The 21,056-nt window shown below is 33.1% G+C and overlaps 1 protein-coding gene across 1 annotated transcript; it reads left to right on the forward strand.

The window, feature by feature from the left end:
• Positions 1 to 230: 230 nt before the first annotated feature.
• LOC134280681 (short-chain collagen C4-like) lies at positions 231 to 20,389 on the forward strand. The gene is made up of 4 exons (XM_062763120.1): positions 231 to 468; positions 14,563 to 14,637; positions 14,728 to 14,958; positions 20,145 to 20,389. Exons 1-4 carry the CDS (start codon positions 231 to 233, stop codon positions 20,387 to 20,389), a joined length of 789 nt encoding a protein of 262 aa, XP_062619104.1.
• The last annotated feature ends 667 nt before the right edge of the window (positions 20,390 to 21,056 follow it).

The following is a 21,056-nucleotide window of genomic DNA, read 5'->3' on the forward strand; positions in this document are numbered from 1 at the left end:
ATCAAGTTTCAAGTAAAGATGTTGATATATTTATGAAAATTATATATATGCAAGTTTACGTCAGAATCTTCAAATTCACGGAAACATTTAAAGCCAAAAAAAAGTATTTATTGGACAAATATATTTTTGTTCAAAGTAAGTTTTATACTCAAGAGGGTTATGGATGGTGTCCTTATTATTTGGAGCAAAGGATATTCAATATTTTAATTTTTGATATCTTTTTTTTCTAGATGATGTGTCCTGTTTTATTCATTATTATGCTTATTCATGCATCCAAATCAGAGACGCAGACAAGCAACTGTAAAGAAATGTTACAGGGATATTTGACGGGACAACTCTCTTCTGCTCTTGGGTCATACCAAATTGAGGCTTTAAAGCGGGAATTCAAAGGTTTAGCTGATACCATGGAAAAATCAATTAAAGAGTTTAAGGAGCAAGTGAAATCTGATTTGAAGATGGGATCTGGAGGTACATTAAACATTCTTATCAATTTCAACCCATTAGAACGATTATGTTTGTACCTAAGTTCCTCTTTTATACTTATAGGCGTAGTCACAGGGAGTCAGCGGGGGCATTAGCCCCCCCCCCCCACCCCACTTTCAGATCTGGGGTGTGGGGGTGGGGGGTGGGGTGGGCAAGAGTATGTCTGTGCTTCCCCCCCCCCCACTTAATGTAGAACAAAATCACAGCTATGCAGAAATAATATTTTACCATATTTTATGGCAAATGTATTTTATTTTCAACAACTGAGTAAGCATTTCTCTTGAAGTACGAGGGTTGTCCCAGAAAAATGCGAACATTTTTAATATCTTTTGTTTAACTAGGACAATAAAGTTAAAAAGTCGCACACAAGATGATCAACATTTTTTGAATAATGCCAAGGAAATATCTCTATAAATAAAATTTTCCTCTTATGTAAAGGAATCTATTAAATCAGCTGTCGGCGCAACACTGACGACGTCAAAACGTATCTTGTAGTGTTTACGAATGTTATGAAAAATGCGCCTCTATAAATATTCATTTTATGCTCACATTCGGCAATGTGTTTAATTCTTTTTTTTTGTCTTCACGCATGCGCGGATCTAGAGGGGGGGGGGGGGTCAGGACCCCCCCTGGAATTTACCAGGTTAAAAAATGTATATTCTAAAACAAGAAAAAAAGTTACCATGGACCCCCTCTGGAAAACGCTGACCCCCCCCCCCCCTGATAAACGGGAATATGTGTGAAATAGGTATGAAAAGTGAAAGATTTGAGGCAATAGAAGTCACCACCCCCCCTCCCCCCCCCCCAAGAAATAGGTTTTTGACGTTTGGTCGAGGAGTTTAGGTTTTTTTTTTTTTTTTTTGCTTGTCAAGAAATTTCTGGGATTTGATTTTCTTTTTGACTGGGGTGGACCCCCCCTGGAAAAAATTTCTGGATCCGCGCCTGTTCACGTACATGTACGTCTATGACGTCCCGCTCTTGTCTTTTAAGTTCGTATTTATTTATGTGGTCTATTCTCTTGATCTTCTATCAGATAACCAGTCAAGTTAACCTATAACCTCTTCTACTAGATATAAACATGTTCCCCATAGTTCTGTTTAAGTTTTTTTTCATCGTTAAAATCTTTTTTTTTTCTAGATGCAGAAGTCATATCCCGCTCAACATAGTGTTGCTTGATAATTTATTGCTCCACATCACAGCTTAACGTCACCATTTTTGACATTTTCTAATTCAAAGCGCTTTGCTATATATCGTCATATATTTGTTATTCATGATGTCAACCAAATGAAATTTTAAACACAAGTACACCAAATCATAGAGTATTTATGATAGTAAAATTTTTTATATTATATTACCATATAGCCTGATAACAACGAATACTTCAATCACAATTTTATATAATTTAATTTTGTTTGTATTCTCGCCTCTCATTGGTTGATTTCGAAAAAGGAACGCAAAACATTTTGTATAATCTGGTTTGGTATGGGGACACACCCCCTTGACGACCAGCTTAATCATCATATCCATGCAATCCCCTCATTTCCTGTCCTCGGAATCCATGGAAAACTCCAGATTTAATAAATGCACCTTCAACTTTAAACAATTACTCGTTCTTACCTCATGTAAACAAACATCATGGCTGCTAGATCTATGTATCAGTTATTACCTCCCCTCGCTTCAAATCACTTCCGTTACTACGGTTGTATTATTGCACGGTAAATTTGAACTTATAAAAAGCAACACAATTTTACATCAAAAGTTGTTTAATTATTTTAAAATTAAATTATAAGGAATGACTTTAATTCTTGGCCATATTATCGAGTATAATCTGGTTTGGGTCAGTTTACGCTTTTTTATAATCCGCTTCGCGGATTAAAAAGCGTAAACTGACCCAAACCAGATTATACTCGATAATATGGCCAAGAATTAGAGTCATTCCTTCATTGTGAAAGTCAAAAAATTGTCGTGCGCCGACCACCGATATTTAACATCATTTAAATGCTGTTTTAATATGCTTATTACATCACATGCCTATAATATTTTGTCAGAATATCTAAAAGATGATTTCCCAACAGCATACCAAAAATTATTAGTTTTGGTTGAATAGTATTTGAAATATTCAAAGAGTTCGCGTTTTTCTGGGACAACCCTCGTAACAGTTGTATAATATAGTAATGTAATATAGTAATTTAAAAATCTGTCAATTAAGAGTCATTCTCTGTAAGAATCAAAGAATTTAGAAAAAAGATGGAAATGGTACATCACAGATTTTGCTGATTTTTTGCATGCAATGTAGAAACACCATGTATAGAACATTTTGGGGGTTAATTTTTTCTTTTGAGTCCCGGTTGCCATGGTAACCAAAACCACCATTTTGAGGCCAAAAATACAGAGCAACCTACTGAAAGTATACTATCTTCATCATAAATTTCTATTTTCTGTATATTATTTACATATTTAATTGTTGTCCACTCTGATAGACTATTTGTTGGAGTAACTACCACAACTAATGAAATTATTCAGTAGTTGGTCATAAAAGAGTTGTGTTCCAGTGAAAAGTGTGAGTTTTTCAAAATTTTACAAATTTGAAAAAATGCCAATTTTTGGCATTTTCTAAGCATAGTAGCAAGTAAACGCGGGCAACCCATAACAAACAACTGCCATCACTGAAAAGGTCATTCCTAACTCAACAAAATATAAAATTTATAGAGAGGTATTATTTCTTAAAATAAAATAAAACGAAAATGGTTGCTATGGAGATTTTGGATTAATTTGTAGATTCAACATTTGGCTCCTCTTTGTACATCATAACTTTAAAAAGGTCAAAAGTAAAGCAAATCACACTACTAAACATCATAATTTTACAATATTATGATAAATATGTAAGTTCATAAATTAAACAAAAATAGTTTGTTACTACGGCAACCAAAAAGTCAGGAAAAATCACTATAGCTAATGACGTTATCATTATGCTGAATCTGTGGCCTCGGTGCATGATTTAATTTCTTCAATTTTAAATAGATAACACTTATTATATTTGTTATTTCACTTATGAACATTTTAAAGAAAAATAAATACAAATTCAAGCGTCTAAAATCATGTTGCTGTGGTAACCAAATAGTTTTTGAACACTTTCTTATATTGGTTGCTATCACAAATTTTGTTATGCTGACAAGTATACAACAAATAATATCATAGCTTCATTCATTATTTTTTTTCTCTTTTTCAGTAAAATAAATTGAATTTAATTGTATTTCATTAAATATCAAAATAGTAATTCATAATTTATTTTTTAAAATGTTTGCTATGGCAGCCAATAGTTCAGGAAAATCCTTTTCATTGATATGTTTTATATACAAAATCTACTGCTTTATTGCACGATTATGTGTCTTCTTCAATAAAATAAATTCCATAAACCTTGTCATTTCACTAACATGAAAAAAGACTATAAATTCATAATTTAAAAAAAACAGTTGCTATGGTAACCAAATAATTCAAGAATGATCCAAATAAGTATTGATGTACCAGTATACAAAACTCATAGCACTGCCACCAACGTTTGATTATACTTCTAATTAATTTATTTACCAGGACAAAAACAGATGAACTCAAACTTAAACTGCTCACATATATCTGAATTACTGCAGCAGGATTTGTTTCCATGGAAACAATAAATACCGACATAAAATCATGACCAATCTTTTGGAAGCAACTTGCTTTATTAATTGAAACATATATAACATGTTTTAACGTGTGCATGCACTTCTTAGTTTAGTAGGACAAGCACATAGTCACTATCAAGAGTGCCCCCCCCCCTCCTCGATTCAACTTGTTTTTGCTGTTATTGAAATGATCTTTTGCTGCTCCTTTCGTTAGGAATTATTATACCACCGCTACGAAGAAGAGGGGGGTATACTGATTTACCTGTCTGTCCGTACCGTACATAAAAAAAAAAGTTTTCCCAGCCGAGATAAGTGTGATTCATACACATTAAGAATGACAATCAAAATTCAGTATGTAAGATTTTGTGATTTTGTTCTTCCTCATTAAGGCACAGAGGGAAAAATAAATATTTGGGAAAGTGCAATTAGATTGAAAGTATATAATTATACAAACCACCGCCACTCTTATTAGTTCCAAAACACTATCCGTAGGGGCTATGCCCCTCGGAGTGAACTCCCTATAAGCTTTTGAAATTCAATCTACAGAGAACCTCATCGATATATGGCAGGAAAAATATAATGATCTGAAATAGTTTTCTGGGGGGGTTAAAGTGAGGGGGGGGGGTTAAAATGTTACCACCCCTCCTCCAATATGTTACAAAGGGAGGGGGGGTGATTTATTTGTATTAGTATTTTTTTTTCAAGTTAAATAACTTATTTTTATCTAAAACTATTTGGAAAGCTTCTTAAAAACATTTTCCAGAACATAAAGTATGTGATAAATGGAATACTGAGATGTCCTTATAAAATATGACAAAATCAAATATATTTTTTTTTCTCTGCTATAATTTGGGCACATAAATCCATTATTTCAACAACGACCATTTTACATATTCCCATTTTCTGCATGCACGTACAATGAACTCCTCTCCACTGAAAATTGCCATATTTCCCTATAAACTTTAATGTATTCCTTCATTATATATATTGTTTCAGTAAAGTGTACACATTGTATTATAAATTTAGCTTAAATTCAACTGTTGTAGTGTTTGCTTTGACAAAAAAAATCTTAAATTATATAATGAATTAAATTATTTTTTCTTTGTTGCATAAAATAATCTGATGTTAAAGAAATAAATTCCTAGTACGTTCTTTCATTTTTTTGCAATAACTTCAAGTTCTTAAATGAAAGGGCACATTCATTCACAATCATCGACCCATTCAAAAAAAGAAACTTGCATCAACAAATTTCAACCCTGCAAAATTGAAATCTAAGAGAAAATCGCAGTTTTGTCACGTGTTCAATTTAGCGATGTGATTTCATAAGGTCAACATGTAAAATAAAAAAAATTAATTCATTTAAAAAATGATTAATAAATGAAATTCTTTTAAAAATTGATGAAATGCCTTAGTTACATGGCAATAACTTTTTAACCCCCCCTTTTTTTTTCAAGCACACAATTAAAAAGCTATTGTGAGGTATTTATCTTTTATCATATATACCGAATTGCTTTATATAATTTAGTTGAATTTGGTTAACATATATAATTTTTATCAACAGATGGTTTAAAAAATTTTCATCAACATCTGATTTTAATAAGACTGATAATATGTCTATACTATAAATTATTGACATAATTAGAATCATGTCATTATTTATGCTTTGGGTACTTTAATGTTTTTTTTTTAAATAAATAGGCATACCTTATTATTAATAAACTCATACAAAATAAATTGTGCAACTTTCAATGTACGTGGTAAATATTTCATTGGTACTTGCCTAGTGATCTTCTTATTGCCATGTATATTTCTTCATCACAACGTTATTATCCCACCCTTAGCTCTGAAGTCTATTTAACTGATGTTACTTTGTTTTTAAACACTTTTTTTTCCTTGATGCAGCACTTGTTGTCACAGAGGCAGGGATTTCATAGGATGCAATCCATTTTTAAGTTTATCACATCTATACACAAACGTGTATATCTCTCAGTCACAGTAAAGCCTGAACACTCATTTAACAGTTTAACTATGGGTAATGTTAAATACTTCACAAGTTGGATTAAAACCCCTAAAAATATCCAAAACAGACAGTATTTACTCCTCAAAGTCGTTTTCTGCTGTGTACTTTCACTTTCATTTTCATTGATTAAGCAAAAGATTTCCGAAAGGGGAAATAACTCTTGTCAAAAATGTGTGTAAATTTAGAGATTTTTACAAACTTTACAATCAATTTATTTTCTTAAAGTAAATAATACCTCTCCAGTTTTTTCATATGTTCTTCATAAATGTATAAGGTGAAATTCAGAGCATCAGAATATTCCATCAGTGCCTGCGTTTTTTGTACACATTGTTATGTTTAACCCCCCTTTTTTAAAGCAATTTTTTATGTTATTTGGCATTTAACAGCAGGTCCAAAAAAAATTTCAACTTTTTTTGATAGAAAATACAAATAACAAATTATTTCAAAGGAAAAAATAAGAATAATCACCTTTATTTAATTAAATGTACATGAATGGGAAGAAATATCATTTTAGGTATTTACCACTATGTGAAAAAACAGGTAACCTGGTTGCCATGGAAACAAGACCAATTGATCACTTTTAATAATATTTTTGTAAATTGGGCTTATAATGTAACTATTTCCCAAAGTTTCAGCAAAATCCGTGAAAATCAATTTCCAGCCCATTTTGATGCTTACAGAGAATGACTCTTAAGACCTCTTGTGTTCGCCAGTTTCGGATAGGGAGTGCAGGTCATAAATTTGAAGTTTAGACGTTTCTGTTTCACTCAGCATCTGTTATCTAACAAAATTAAATGATGATCACAGGCTGCCCCTTGTGTTGACATCTGAAAGTCATTATTGTCCCCCGCTTGAAAAGGGGGGGATATTAATTTGGGTATGTCCGTCCGTCCGTCTTTCTGTCTGTCTGTAACGCTTTCGTTTCCACACGATATCTCGAGAACCCTTTGAGCTTTCGCAATGAAATTTTGCATAGCAACTCCCTGTGGCCTAAGGAAAACCCCTATTGATTTTGAGGTCAAAAGGCCAAAGGTCAAGGTCATAAATTCGCAAATTCTGTCTGTTATAACACTTTCGTTTCCGCGCGATATCTCGAGAACCCTTTTAGCTTTTGCAATGAAATTTTACATAACAACTCCCTGTGGCCCAATAAAGACCCCTATTGATTTTAAGGTCAAAAGGTCAAAGTTCAAGGTCGTAAATTTGTACATTCTCTCTGTATGAAACACTATCATTTTCGGGCGATATTTCAAGAAGATTTTGAGCTTTTGCAATGTAATTTTATATCAAAACTCCCTAGGACCTCTCTCACCCCTCTCAAAGTGTCCCGCCCCGTTTGTTGTACCCCGCTTGAAAAGTGGGGGATATTAATTTGGGTTTGTCCGTCCGTCTGTCCGTCCGTCCGTCCGTCCGTCCGTCCGTCCGTCTTTCTGTCTGTCTGTAACGCTTTCGTTTCCACACGATATCTCGAGAACCCTTTGAGCTTTTGCAATGAAATTTAGCATAGCAACTCCCTATGGACTAAAGAAGACCCCTATTGATTTTGAGGTCAAAAGGTCAAAGTTCAAGGTCATAAATAAGCAAATTCTGTCTGTTATAACACTTTCGTTTCCACACGATATCTCTAGAACCATTTGAGCTATTGCAATGAAATTTTATATAACAACTCCCTGTGGCCTAAGGAAGACCCCTATTGATTTTGAGGTCAAAAGGTCAAAGTTCAAGGTCGTAAATTTATACATTCTCTCTGTGTGTAACACTATCATTTCCGGGCGATATTTCAAGAAGATTTTGAGCTTATGCAATGTAATTTTATATCAAAACTCCCTAGGACGTCTCTCGCCCCTCTCAAAGTGCCCCGCCCCGTTTTTTTTATTAGTATTTATAGTATTACATGTCGCTATTTTTAGCGCAGGGGCATGAGGAGAGTTATTGCGTATAAAACAGGTTCTCGGCGGACTTTATGTTCTTATTACATCTATTAGAACTGTTTAATAAAGGCTAAATAAATCAAACACCATGGATTGTGTAAAATTTTGAGAATACCGAACATGAAAACATGAATATATACATGTATGTGACTTCACTTCTGCATATACTTCACACCGCGTGTAGAGATTCCGTAGTCTAGTGGTTATGTCTCTCGCTTCAAATGAGAGAGGTCCCGGGATCGAACCTCGATCGATCCTTTTTTTTTTTTTTTTTTTTTTTTTTATATATAAATACTTTTTTTTTTAACTAAATGATAGTATTCAGCATGTGAAATGAAAAATTTATGAGGTTATAAAATCATCATTACAGTGTGATAAATATTCCATATAAAAAAATCTTCTATACACATAATAAAGAATAAGCAATCAAATCTTTAATGCATATTGACATACATGTATTTTATTTGCTTCAGTATACATGTATACATTTAATAATTCTACAAATTCAGTCAGGAGGAGCCGACTTTTTCCCTAAGCGGGGGACACGAATTCTCTGAATTAGCTTGTTTTATTAGTATTTATTACATGTCGCTATTTTTAGCACAGGGGCATGAGGAGAGTCATTACGTATAAAACAGGTTCTCGGTGGACTTAATATTCTTATTACATCTATTAGAACTGTTTAATAAAGGTTTATTAGACACCATGCATTGTGTAAAATTTTGACAATATCGAACGTGAATATTTACATCTATGTGACTTCATATTTGCATATTATTCGCGTCAAGTAACAGAGGCTCCGTGGTCTAGTGATATGTCTCTCGCTACTTGTGTGAGAGGTCCCGGGTTCGCATCCCGGACAATCCATTTTTTTTTTCGAAATACTTTTTTTTTTTAACTAAATGATCGTATTAAGCATGTGAAATGAAAAATTTATGAGGTCTGGCTTGTACAAACTCATAAAATCATCATTACAGTGTGATAAATATTCCATATTAAAAGAATCTTCCATACACATAATAAAGAATAAGCAATCAAATCTTTATATCCATATTGGCATATTTTATTTGCTTCAGTATACATGTATACATTTAATAATTCTACAAATTCAGTCAAGGGGATCCGACCCACCCCCCCTCCCCCCGAACTGCGCATGGTTTACTTTTTCCCTAAGCGGGGGACACAAATTCTCTGAATTAGCTTGTTTATTTGCTGTATCCCATTTCTTGTTTAACACATAGTCTCAAAGTAAGTTTTGTCAAACCTCCGGATATTTAATCATTTAATTTTGCTGATTCATTAGCACTCTTTTATGTACTATAGAATATATTCTAGCCAATCCAAATCTCATCAAAATAAGTATTGGCAATTTCTACAAGATGGCTGCAGTATTGGAGATTCTGATTTCGGTATACCTGTGATGAATGTCAATCAACTTTAAAAACACTATTTGAAATCCTGTCATTCAGCTTAGACAGGGGCTTGATATCACTTAGGCTAGCGGATTTAAAGGGGCGTGAGGGGCGCACACCCTTAAAATTTTTAAAATATGATGTGATTAACATTATTAATGCCATACTTTGATATATATCTAACCAATTCCACTATTTTTGTTTCTGGTTTTACTATTGAAATTACACAAAAACTCAGGAGCTTCCAGGGGCTTCGCCCCCTAAGCCCCCACCATTCAAAGTGTGATATGACTAATATTATTTCATGCCATACTTTGGTATACCCACTGGTACGGAAGCGTATTAGTGCCACTTTGACACTTCACTTTTTTTAATTTTTACACTTTAATCTGTAAATTTTACGCTTTAATCTGTAAAATTTACACTTTAAAGTGTAAAATTTACACTTTAATCTGTAAAATTTACACTTTAATCTGTAAATTTTACACTTTAAAGTGTAAATTTTACACTTTAATCTGTAAATTTTACACTTTAAAGTGTAAATTTTACACTTTAATCTGTAAAAGTTACACTTTAATCTGTAAAATTTACACTTTAATCTGTAAATTTTACACTTTAATCTGTGAATTTTACACTTTAATCTGTAAATTTTACACTTTAAAGTTCAAATTTTACACTTTCATCTGTAAAATTTACACTTTAATCTGTAAAATTTCATTTAATCTGTAAATTTTACACTTTAAAGTGTAAATTTTACACTTTAGTCTGTAAATTTTACACTTTAAAGTGTAAATTTTACACTTTAATCTGTAAATTTTACACTTTAATCTGTAAAATTTACACTTTAATCTGTAAAATTTACACTTTAATTGTTTAATCAAATAGTCAAATAAGCATAATCATACATCCTTAGTAACGCATTTTAAAGCCAACAGACCGTTAATATTGCAAGATAATATTTAATTCTGATTTTCAATTTTACAATAAATGCAAACTAGTGCTAATTGTAACGGGGACCGTTACAGATGTTCCCCAAACCCTCCCCATCTCCCTTTTGGTGCCATATTCCCTATAAGCTTCATTAAATAAGACAATCTTTATGCATTTGAGACTTTAAGAACGTTTACCCAGATGGGTACCAAGTTCATTCAAATTTTAGCATTGCACGCGTGCGCATGTTAATGCATGTGGGTAATGACCATATCATCTTGTTTACACAATCTATATAATTAAATTTACTAAATATTAAAGTATTTAATCCAAAAGTATTAAAAAATACGCTCATTCAAGTGTTTTTTTTTATTTTACTAATTTCACGTGCACGCCCGTGCATACATGAGCATGGTGACATACCTTCTTGTAGAAGTCCATTACATCTATCTATGTTCTAAATCCCACTCCGTTTGGTTGAAAACCAAGGGAGTTATAGCTGATTAAAGTTTCAGCCAATCAGATTGCAGCGTACGTACACGCACGTGTATTGATGTGCTTGGTGATCATACCTTCTTGTAGAAGTCCATAATATCTATCTATGTTCCAAATCCCATCTTGTTTGGTTGAAAACTAAGGGAGTTATAGCTATTTAAAGTTTCAGCCAATCAGATTGCAGCGCACGTACACGCACGTGCATGGATGTGCATGGTGACCATACCTTCTTGTAAAAGTCTATTATATCTATCAATGTTCCAAATCCCATCCTGTTTGGTTGAAAACCAAGGGAGTTGTGGCTATTTAAAGTTTCAGCCAATCAGGTTGCAGCGCACGTGCATGCACGTGTTTTCATGAAAATTGTTATATTTCATATTGTAGGATATCCTAATGCATGGCTATGTTCAAAATTTCAAATGATTTCATCAAAAAACAAGAAAGATTTTGAGACTTTAGTTTCAGCCAATCAGAGCGAAGCACACGTGCATGCGCGTGAGATCTTGCTATTTTGACCATGTCATATTGTCTATGCTACTACTATATCCTTATATTATGAGTTTCAAAGCATTTCATCAAAAAGGTAAAAATATACGCCTATATCAATTAAATCGGTCATTTCACGTGTTGCTCGTGCGCGCTCTTGCAAGCACGTGCACACAAAATGGCATGTTGACAATGTCATCTTACCTACATTTATAATATGTCTATATATGATAAAAATCAAAGCATTACATCGAAAAATGTAAAAGTTACGGCAATTTCAAGTATATTGGTCATTTCACGTGTTGCACGTGCGCGCTCTTGCAAGCACGTGCGCGCAAAATGACCTTCGTTCCGCAAATCTACATAACATGCCTACTTACCCTAAAAAGGTTTCCCCTTAATCGGATGTGTACTTTACAAGATCATTCGCGGACAAAATTTTCCCGAGAAGAAAAATAATAATAATAAGAAACAGAGTAAAAACAATATGTTCCCCAACTTCGTTTGGGGAACATAATGATAAGCAAATTAGTATTACTGATACAAGTAAAACTTTTCTTAGAATATAAATGAAGAGCATATCAAACATATGCATACATGTATATATTCTAGATGAATTTTATATTGATATCAAAGTATGTTTATATTATGTTTATATTTTGGAACAGCAATGAATTTTATATATTTTGATTCAATGACGTTTCTTTGATGCTACGTTAAAAAAATGACCGTAATTTTAATATATTATTTCATCATGACCATAGAACCATATACTTGTAATATCAAACTTAACTGCAAATAAAAAAATCTTTGAGATATTTATTTTTACTGTTAATTACACTGTTCATATACTAATAAACATGTACGAGTACATGTAAAATAAATATATGCAAACAATTGTAAACATCACAGTTTAATACTTTTTTCATGTTTCAGAGGTAAAACATCACAAATCGACCGTTTAATCATAACTGATAACAGTTTAGGTTGTTTAAAATAAAGTGTAAAATTTACAGATTAAAGTGTATATTTTACAGATTAAAGTGTAAAATTTACACTTTAAAGTGTAAAATTTACAGATTAAAGTGTAAATTTTACACTTTAATGTGTAAAATTTACAGATTAAAGTGTAAATTTTACACTTTAATCTGTAAAATATACTCTTTAATCTGTAAATTTTACACTTTAAAGTGTAAAATTTACACTTTAAAGTGTAAAATTTACAGATTGAAGTGTAAAATTTACACTTTAAAGTGTAAAATTTACAGATTAAAGTGTAAATTTTACAGATTAAAGTGTAAAATTTACACTTTAATCTGTAAAATTTACAGATTAAAGTGTAAAATTTACAGATTAAAGTGTAAATTTTACACTTTAAAGTATAAAATTTACAGATTAAAGTGTAAAATTTACAGATTAAAGTGTAAATTTTACAGATTAAACTGTAAAATTTACAGATTAAAGTGTACAAATTAAAAAAAAGTGAAGTGTGCAAGTGGCACTAATACGCTTCCGTACACTGGGGACCTAAAGGCGGCCCTCTGACCCCCTGCTTGAACGAAGTTATCAACCCCCCCCCACCCCCCCCCCCCGTATTACATATCCTGTATTCGCCCATGGATATTACATGTAGTACATCTTAATATTTCTTTATATAACACACTTGGCCTTTGGAACTGGGGGGTTGGAGGGTTGGCGATAAATAGAATACTACAGAAAACTTACGTACTACATGTATATGCTGGTTCCCCCTCAATAAAACCGTCTGATTACCTTTTTTATTATTATTTTTTTTTTTTGCTTGTCAAAGAATTTTGGTATTTCTGGAATTTGAGCCCCCCACATTTAAGTTTGTCTACGCCTCTGATACTATATTATAAAAAAAATCATTTCCTTTGTTCAGACTTTCAATAGTTTGATGTAAAAAATAAAATTTCAAATTTAGACTCAATGAAAAAGGTCAAATACTGTTGTTGAATATTCAACGAGTATTTTTTAAGTGTCTCCATGTATATTGCTACGTGAGAGTATACAAGAAGATGGTCTTCAAATCATTTTTCACAGTAGAAAATCACAGCATATGTAAATGCAAGAAACATATTGACGCAAGCTTCAAAAATCGGCCGCAAACCAATTACATGTAATTGTTCCTTTGAAGTTTCATGAAGCAATTATAGAAACTGAAATGTGTGATCTGTTTTTAAAATATCTTATATTTTATCTGTAAATATATCCTCGTGACATTAAACACCTGCGTACGACACTGCATGATTTTCTTCATAGGTAATACATGTTTAGTATTGCATGTATACGCAAACTACCCCTGGTCCTCTGCGTCTCCACACTCAGTCTGGTACAAACGAATTCTGGCGGAAGTTTGATGTTTAAGTAATATTTACATTAAAAGTGAAAAACTTAAGTTTAAAGTTATCTACAACTAGAGATAGTTTTACTTTAATAAAAAAACACATCAAATATGTGGGGTTCCTTGCTCTCTTTTAAAGGAAAAAAGTTAAAAAAAAAAAAAACAAACAAACAAACAAACTCCCTCTAGATCTGCCACTACATTTCTTTTTGAGGTGTAGCGGGAATATTCTTGGCACTTTGTAAAAACACGCGTTATCCTAGTCTGCTAGAGCAAAATCTCGTAATATTCTGTCTTTTAATAAATGAACATTTCATCATATTTTCGAAAATTCTCCGTAGAAAATGTTTAAAATTATATATACATGTGTACACGTCATTTTAAAATAAACACGTACAACAAATCCTGTTTAAATAGAGAAAGTAAAATTGTTTATATTTAACGCGGTCTTTGCTTTAGAATATGCCTAACACTTGTCCTAATATTCTCCGAATCTCAGTCATGTTAAAGTTTGTCAACCAGGATTGGATGAATTATTTACCCCATTGTTTCTAAAAGTTTTCTAATCTAATGATTATTGTGCGTTTTTCTGAAACATTTAGACATTCTTTTTTATATTCTATTATATGAATGTTAAATATTTTTTTTATTTGAATTGTTTTAATTCCGCAGACACGCACGCCGACTTCAAACTTTCATATCAATTAACCGACCTCCTCCTGGCGGCCGGTAATAATAGAATAATCAGAATTTGCTAAAACTAAAATATTTCATATAGATCCAAAGAACAGTGCTGTGTATATAAGGTGGGGAAAGAAAAGTTGTCCCTCGACAGCCCAACTCGTCCATTCTGGTATGTATGACACATACTAGTATTTGAGATATTTATTATTTTCGCACATTTTGTGAACCTCGCTACTACAGGGACATCATATATCTACAGGTTATGTAGGAGGATCATTCTATACTCACACCGGCGCTGCAGTTGATCCCCTTTGTTTGCCAAGAAATCCCGAGTGGGGTAAATACAAAGATGGAGTTGAGGTGTATAGAGGTTATGTGTATGGGTCAGAATATGAAACAAATGATATACAATTGACAAACCTTCATGATCACAATGTACCATGTGCTGTATGTCTTCTGAGAGATAAATCAACTACAACAGTTTTTCCGGGTATGTCATAAGATTGCAGCAATAAACTGTAATTGATCTAAATTCATACCGAATAGAAAATTTAAATTATCGCGTTGAATAATGCTTTAAAGTAAAGAATTTAAAAAAGAAAACATACCCTATATTTTCTTCATTTAATCAATACTTCAATCATTAAAGAATGTTGATAAGGGCAATACCTTTTTCTCAGGTATCTTTGCTCAGACAATTTCTTTAGAACATGTAACGTATACATGAAATATATGGAGATAACGAACTATTCAAGCTCCAAACTCCATTCAAACAGTACAAATCGGGAGCAGAGTTCATACGGACCTCTATCTAATGTAAAACGGATTCCTTAAAATTCATAATTTAAAAATATTTATACAAAGGGATAACTTTTGAACTTTCAACATCAGAGTAAGATATTTGAATCGGTTTTTACATTTAAAAAGAACAAAAAAACAAAAAAAAATTTTTTTTTAAGTATTAAAGGGCCTTATTGTTGCTGATACTTGTGCGAGGGTAAGAAAACGTTTTCGACCCAAGCCAAAATAACACATGTATTTCAAAACATTTCCTTGGTATTTTGTTTAACCTGCAACATTTTTTTTTGACTTTTGACTTCCGAAACAAATATTTCATTAGATTTAGGCATATACCGGTATATATTTCTCCTAGCCGTTGAACTATGACGAAATGGCGTATATGGGCGGCGGAAAGGGTAAAAAAGACGTTTATGCAAAACTAACAACTAATTTTATAAACATAATGAAATACAAAACAGACAACCTTAAAAACAAAATCAACAGACTCGTTTGCAAAATCAACAGACTCCGATGCGAAACCAACAATCACCAATGCAAAACCAACGATTATTCACTGAATTGTCGCTAGATGTATTACCTGAATTAACGCTAGATGGCACGCAAGTTTTTCTACGTCATCATTATTTTTGTACTATCATAGGAACGTAAATCACGCGAAATTATATCAGGATCCAATTGGTAAACCTCGGAATGTATTAAAGAATATATTATCGGTATCGAAATTATTTATATATAATAAGGGATCATATACTACCGGTATATAGAACATTTTATACCCATTTTTATCTATCAGATTGACCCCGTGTATATTTAAGGGAATAGCTTGAGTACTTTAAAATATTTATAAAGAAAAAAAATTAAGGCAAGATGTGTGTATCCATGTGTTTTTTTTTGGGGGGGGGGGGGCTTAAAAATAAAGTGAAGGAATGTAGGACAGCGATTACTCCAGGTTTGGGCGATACTGTTTTCGGACTCGGAGAAATTAGGCAAAATGCACATGGGACAAGGTCTACTGCGCATACCATGGCAAAGATGCCACCACATCTTGTACAGGAGTACAATTAAGTCTCATCCTTGTAGCCTTATAGTGTAAATTTCATTGAAGGACCCAGAGGGGGGGGGCCGGTGGTTGGAACCCCCTTTTATTTTTGTACACAGAGAGAAAAATTTCTGTATAAATATAGAATAAGTCTAAAATTTTGAATAAATGGAAAATCTTTGTCCGCTCTGCTCTGTAGATCTGTAGATTTTCGCGTACCTTCCTCCGTGTACCTTCCCAACCCCGGCTAAGAGTTACTCACAAGTAACATGCAAAAAAAAAAAATGCAGATAGAGGGGATTTATTTTTTCTGAGAGTAATTTTTTGCTGTAGTTTTAATTAATATTTTGATTTGGAAGCTCCCTCCACAGTTTTTATTGCCGGAAAATACGCAGATTTAAGCATTACATGAAAGTATATAATGCAGTCCGAAGAGAAAAGTTACAGAAAGCCCCCTCTACCCCCAAAGAAGGACTTAGAGTGTGGTGGGTTTTTTTTGTTTTTTTTTGTTTTTTGTTTTTTGTTTTGTTTTTGTTTTTTGTTTTTTGTTGTTTTTTTTTCCTTGTCAACTGTTTTTGGAGCCCCCTTTCTTATAAATACATGTAGTTACGGACTTCAAGTGGTCCTATTGTGATTCTATGCATGAGTGCTGGGGCATCGACCTTTCGAAAATTGCTGGATCCGCCCCTGAATTTCTTTTACGGTTTCAACTATACTGAGAGGAAAAAGAAACGCATAGTAAAACTTTTGAATAAAATTAAAACTATCCTTTCGAATATGTTTTCCAGATTTATTATCAAACATTTTTAATTCATGTTTAATCAACAAGTTACCAAAATCTTGTGAGACTTTGACAGAAACTTCATGAGTAAATGATATCGATAACCCCCCCCCCCCCCCCCAAATATCATCATCTCCCTTGCGCAAAAAGTACCAACCTTGATTATCCTGTTTCTTAGAGCATTTATCTTTTCTGTCCTATATAATTCATATCTGTACAGGCGCAGATCCTGTTTTTCGGGGGGGGGGGGGGGGTCCACCCCAATAAAAACAATCCAGCCCATATATATTTTTTTTTGATCCGCGCACATAGATCGCTAAACAAGTAGCAATTAATGCGAGCGGATCAAAGGATCTGATTTTAATCAGATTGCTTCCTAAGTTAACGATCAAAGGATCTGATTTTAATCAGATTGCTTCCTAAGTTAACTTATTCTAAAATAAATTTGATAGACTTCACTATAAGTCGTACAAAGAAAAGCAAAAATGATAAAAGTACAACTTGCCAAGTGAATTTTCATGTATCAACAAGTTGTGTAATGCATGAACACAATAAAATAATTTTAGGCCAAAATAAAAAATACCTTTGTTTCCCCTAACGCGACCGACCCAATTAAATCGCACCGACTGAAAAGATTTTTTAAATAAGAAGATTCAATTATTTTTTTTATTGTTAACTAAGTTTCATAAAATACAGTTTCATCAAAATCAGTTTTCAGCAGAACGGCCGACATTGTTCTACTGTGATTTGTTGAAGAAAATCGCGCCAAGATGTGATTACTGAGAAAAAATTCTTAATACATGTAAAACAACGGCGACGTCTCAATCTTATGCCTTTAGCTAAGTAGAATTCTTCACTCTTGAAACAATTTGATAGTAAAATTTACCACGACTAATTAAGAGTGTTTCGGAGGTGTCTTGGCCTCTTCATGTGAGTGTTTTTAATCCCTTCGAGTTTTGTATGGACGACATTTGAACATTTCCTCATTGCTCCAAATTAGGACGTACTCAGCACTTTTTTGCCATTAAGGAGTAAGGGATCTTTTTTGAGCCATCAACTTTAGCGGGACTGGACATAAGTTTTATGGTTCTTTTTGAAAGACTGTTTTCAACGTTCCTTATTGGTATTTTGGACCTGCGACTTAAAATTAGACACTTCTTATCTCTATAGCAAAATGCTCTAGAAACACTGCAAATCTGATGGCCCTCAGAAAGTTCATTGATTGTCTATAACTAAATTGGAACGTATTTTCAAAGCTGCTGTCATAAAATAAAATTGTTCACCTACCTACCGACCCGACTTGAGAATTCAGGGTCGGGTTAGGGGAAACAAAGATATTTTTAATTCCGGCCTTATATGAACTTTTTTAAGAGTGTAAGGGGATTTTTTTCTTTCAAAAATTTTCTCTTGGGGGAAAAAACAATATCTGCTACTGGTTTCTTGTAATAGTCGTTTGTCTTGCTGCCTCTAATATGTTTGAATTTTAAAAGTTCGACATGATGCTATTATCCGAGGTTTGCAAAATGGATGTTGATAGACAATTTCGCGGGATTTGGACCCGGACTACAATTAGCTTACATGTACATATATATAGACTTATATAGTAAAAACATGTGTTTTGTTTTCTTTGTAACTTTTTTAAAAAAGATTCATTTCCAAAATATTTTTTAACACATGACAGAGTGTCAGATAAATATTCACATAAAAATGGGGGTGTTCAATGTGGAAATCCTTGGTTATTAATAAACTTCTGACGTCATGACCTCCGAATAGCTCTCGCTTGGCTTAAACAAACCAAATGACCTCTCATTTCAATATGTATTTTTATGCATAATTTATGCTTGAAAAGCACCTTAATGCATATCATTGTAAACTTTTGACATTAAACTTTTATTATATACCCAGAAAGTTTCACAAACGTGAGCATGTTTTTATTTTTATCATTGAAAGGGAGGTATGCGAATTTCCTTTATGTGCTACTTTTCAGGCTTTTGACCTTCACTCTATAATTGTGGCCCTGATCCATTTACGTTCCTATGATAGTACAAAAATAATGATGACGTAGAAAAACTTGCGCGCCATCTAGCGTTAATTCAGGTAATATATGTTTTTTGCGCGCCATCTAGCGACTATTCAGTGAATAATCGTTGGTTTTGCATTGGTGATTGTTGGTTTCGCATCGGAGTCTGTTGATTTTGCAAACGAGTCTGTTGATTTTGTTTTTAAGGTTGTCTGTTTTGTATTTCATTATGTTTATAAAATTATTGTTAGTTTTGCATAAACGTCTTTTTTACCCTATCCGCCGCCCATAGGCGTACACATTGCAATATCAGTGGCGTCACAATGCTTTGAGACTTTTAATGTATACTTTATAAACAAGATACACGTGGAATCAAATATGAGGACAATGACAGTACATACATGTAGCATTGGTTTATTCAGTATATGCAAGGGTGTCTGCGGGATAAAACCCATTCAGACATAAATTCAGAAATGTTTATATTTCATCATGAAATAATTTATAAAGCCAGAAAATCCTGTTACATACATGTAGCTAGGTTGGCGATTAGAATATATTGGGTTCCTTATGACTGGATATCATAAATTTAACGCTAATACTATGTTTACATTTAAACTAGTTCATTTAAACAATAAAATGCTTTCTTTGTTTGTTATTACTAGAATTAACGGAAGCAGCTGTTGCAGAAAAAATACATAACCCGCGTAAGTGGGTTATGTAATTTAAAATTTTTTCTGCAATAGCTGCGACCGTTAATTCCAGTAAACACAAACAAAGAAAGACATTTTATTGTTTAAATTTATATCTGTTTAAATATTTAAAGTAAGATTAAAAAGATTAATTATTGTATTAATGATGCGAACGTCTTTATACGTTTCATTAATGGAACAGCCGCTGATCAAGAAATCTGTACAGGGGACATGCCGACTGCAGTTCATGCAGTGATTAACGAATGGGTTTCCGTAAGAAATAAAGGAGAAAATATTCAGCGGGTGTAAATATTTAATAATAATGGTATAATTGTATTTTCCAAAGCCAGAAAATCCTGCTTCAGAGGTTGGAGGTTAGAGTACAGTGGTTACCTTATGGCAGGGTATCATGGGCATAAGTCTGGTACTATGTATACTTGTGTGGACAAAATTCCGGATACTGTTGTTGGGGGCCATGCTAACCATAATGGCTACCTCTTCTATCCAGTGGAATCTCGCTGTGGATCGCTGAAATGTCCACCCTATGTAGAAGGACGAGAACTTACCTGTGCTGTTTGTTCTGCGCCATGAGTTTTAGGCACTATAACTGTTACAAGAGCAAGATACTCCAATAATTATTTGAATAAAAATTATGCTTATCAATCTTGCATGGCACGCATTTTTTCAAAAAATTATTCTAAAAGGAAATTTTAAACTTTGCATTATGCTTGAATCGACACATAAGGATATTGGTCTTGCAAGGCTAGGATAAAGTTATTTTAGATTCCCGATAAATCAAACAAACAATATAGATGTTATTTTGCTTGTTTAATATGGCGCTTCTGGCCGCGGTGATCAATTTGCTGGGGTTACCACAAGGCTGCCCCAAAATCAACAATCAATACAACAAATGTGACGACCCAAATCGGGTGGATCATGCACTGTGCAGGTCAAAAGTGCATGAACATCACCAATGCAATAATCAATCAAATTCAATCAATCAATTATTAATCAATCAGTCAATCAATCAATTCAAATATCAATCACGTCAATTACGTGTCAACCAATCAATTATTAATCAATCAATCAATTCAAATATCATCAAGTCAATAAACAATGGAATGAGCGTAAGAATCTGTGTTGTACTCGTCCAATTGCGTTGAGGTGCGACGGAATACGCCACTTGCAAGGGTCATGACTACTCGTGTCTACTTCGAGTAATCATGGAACTGCAACCGCCACCAATGGAGTGTCAATA

This window comes from Saccostrea cucullata, unplaced genomic scaffold, assembly GCF_032062105.1.
Source record: "Saccostrea cucullata isolate Sc308-1 unplaced genomic scaffold, CSIRO_AGI_Scuc_v1 ctg630, whole genome shotgun sequence".
Lineage (NCBI taxonomy): Eukaryota > Metazoa > Mollusca > Bivalvia > Ostreida > Ostreidae > Saccostrea > Saccostrea cuccullata.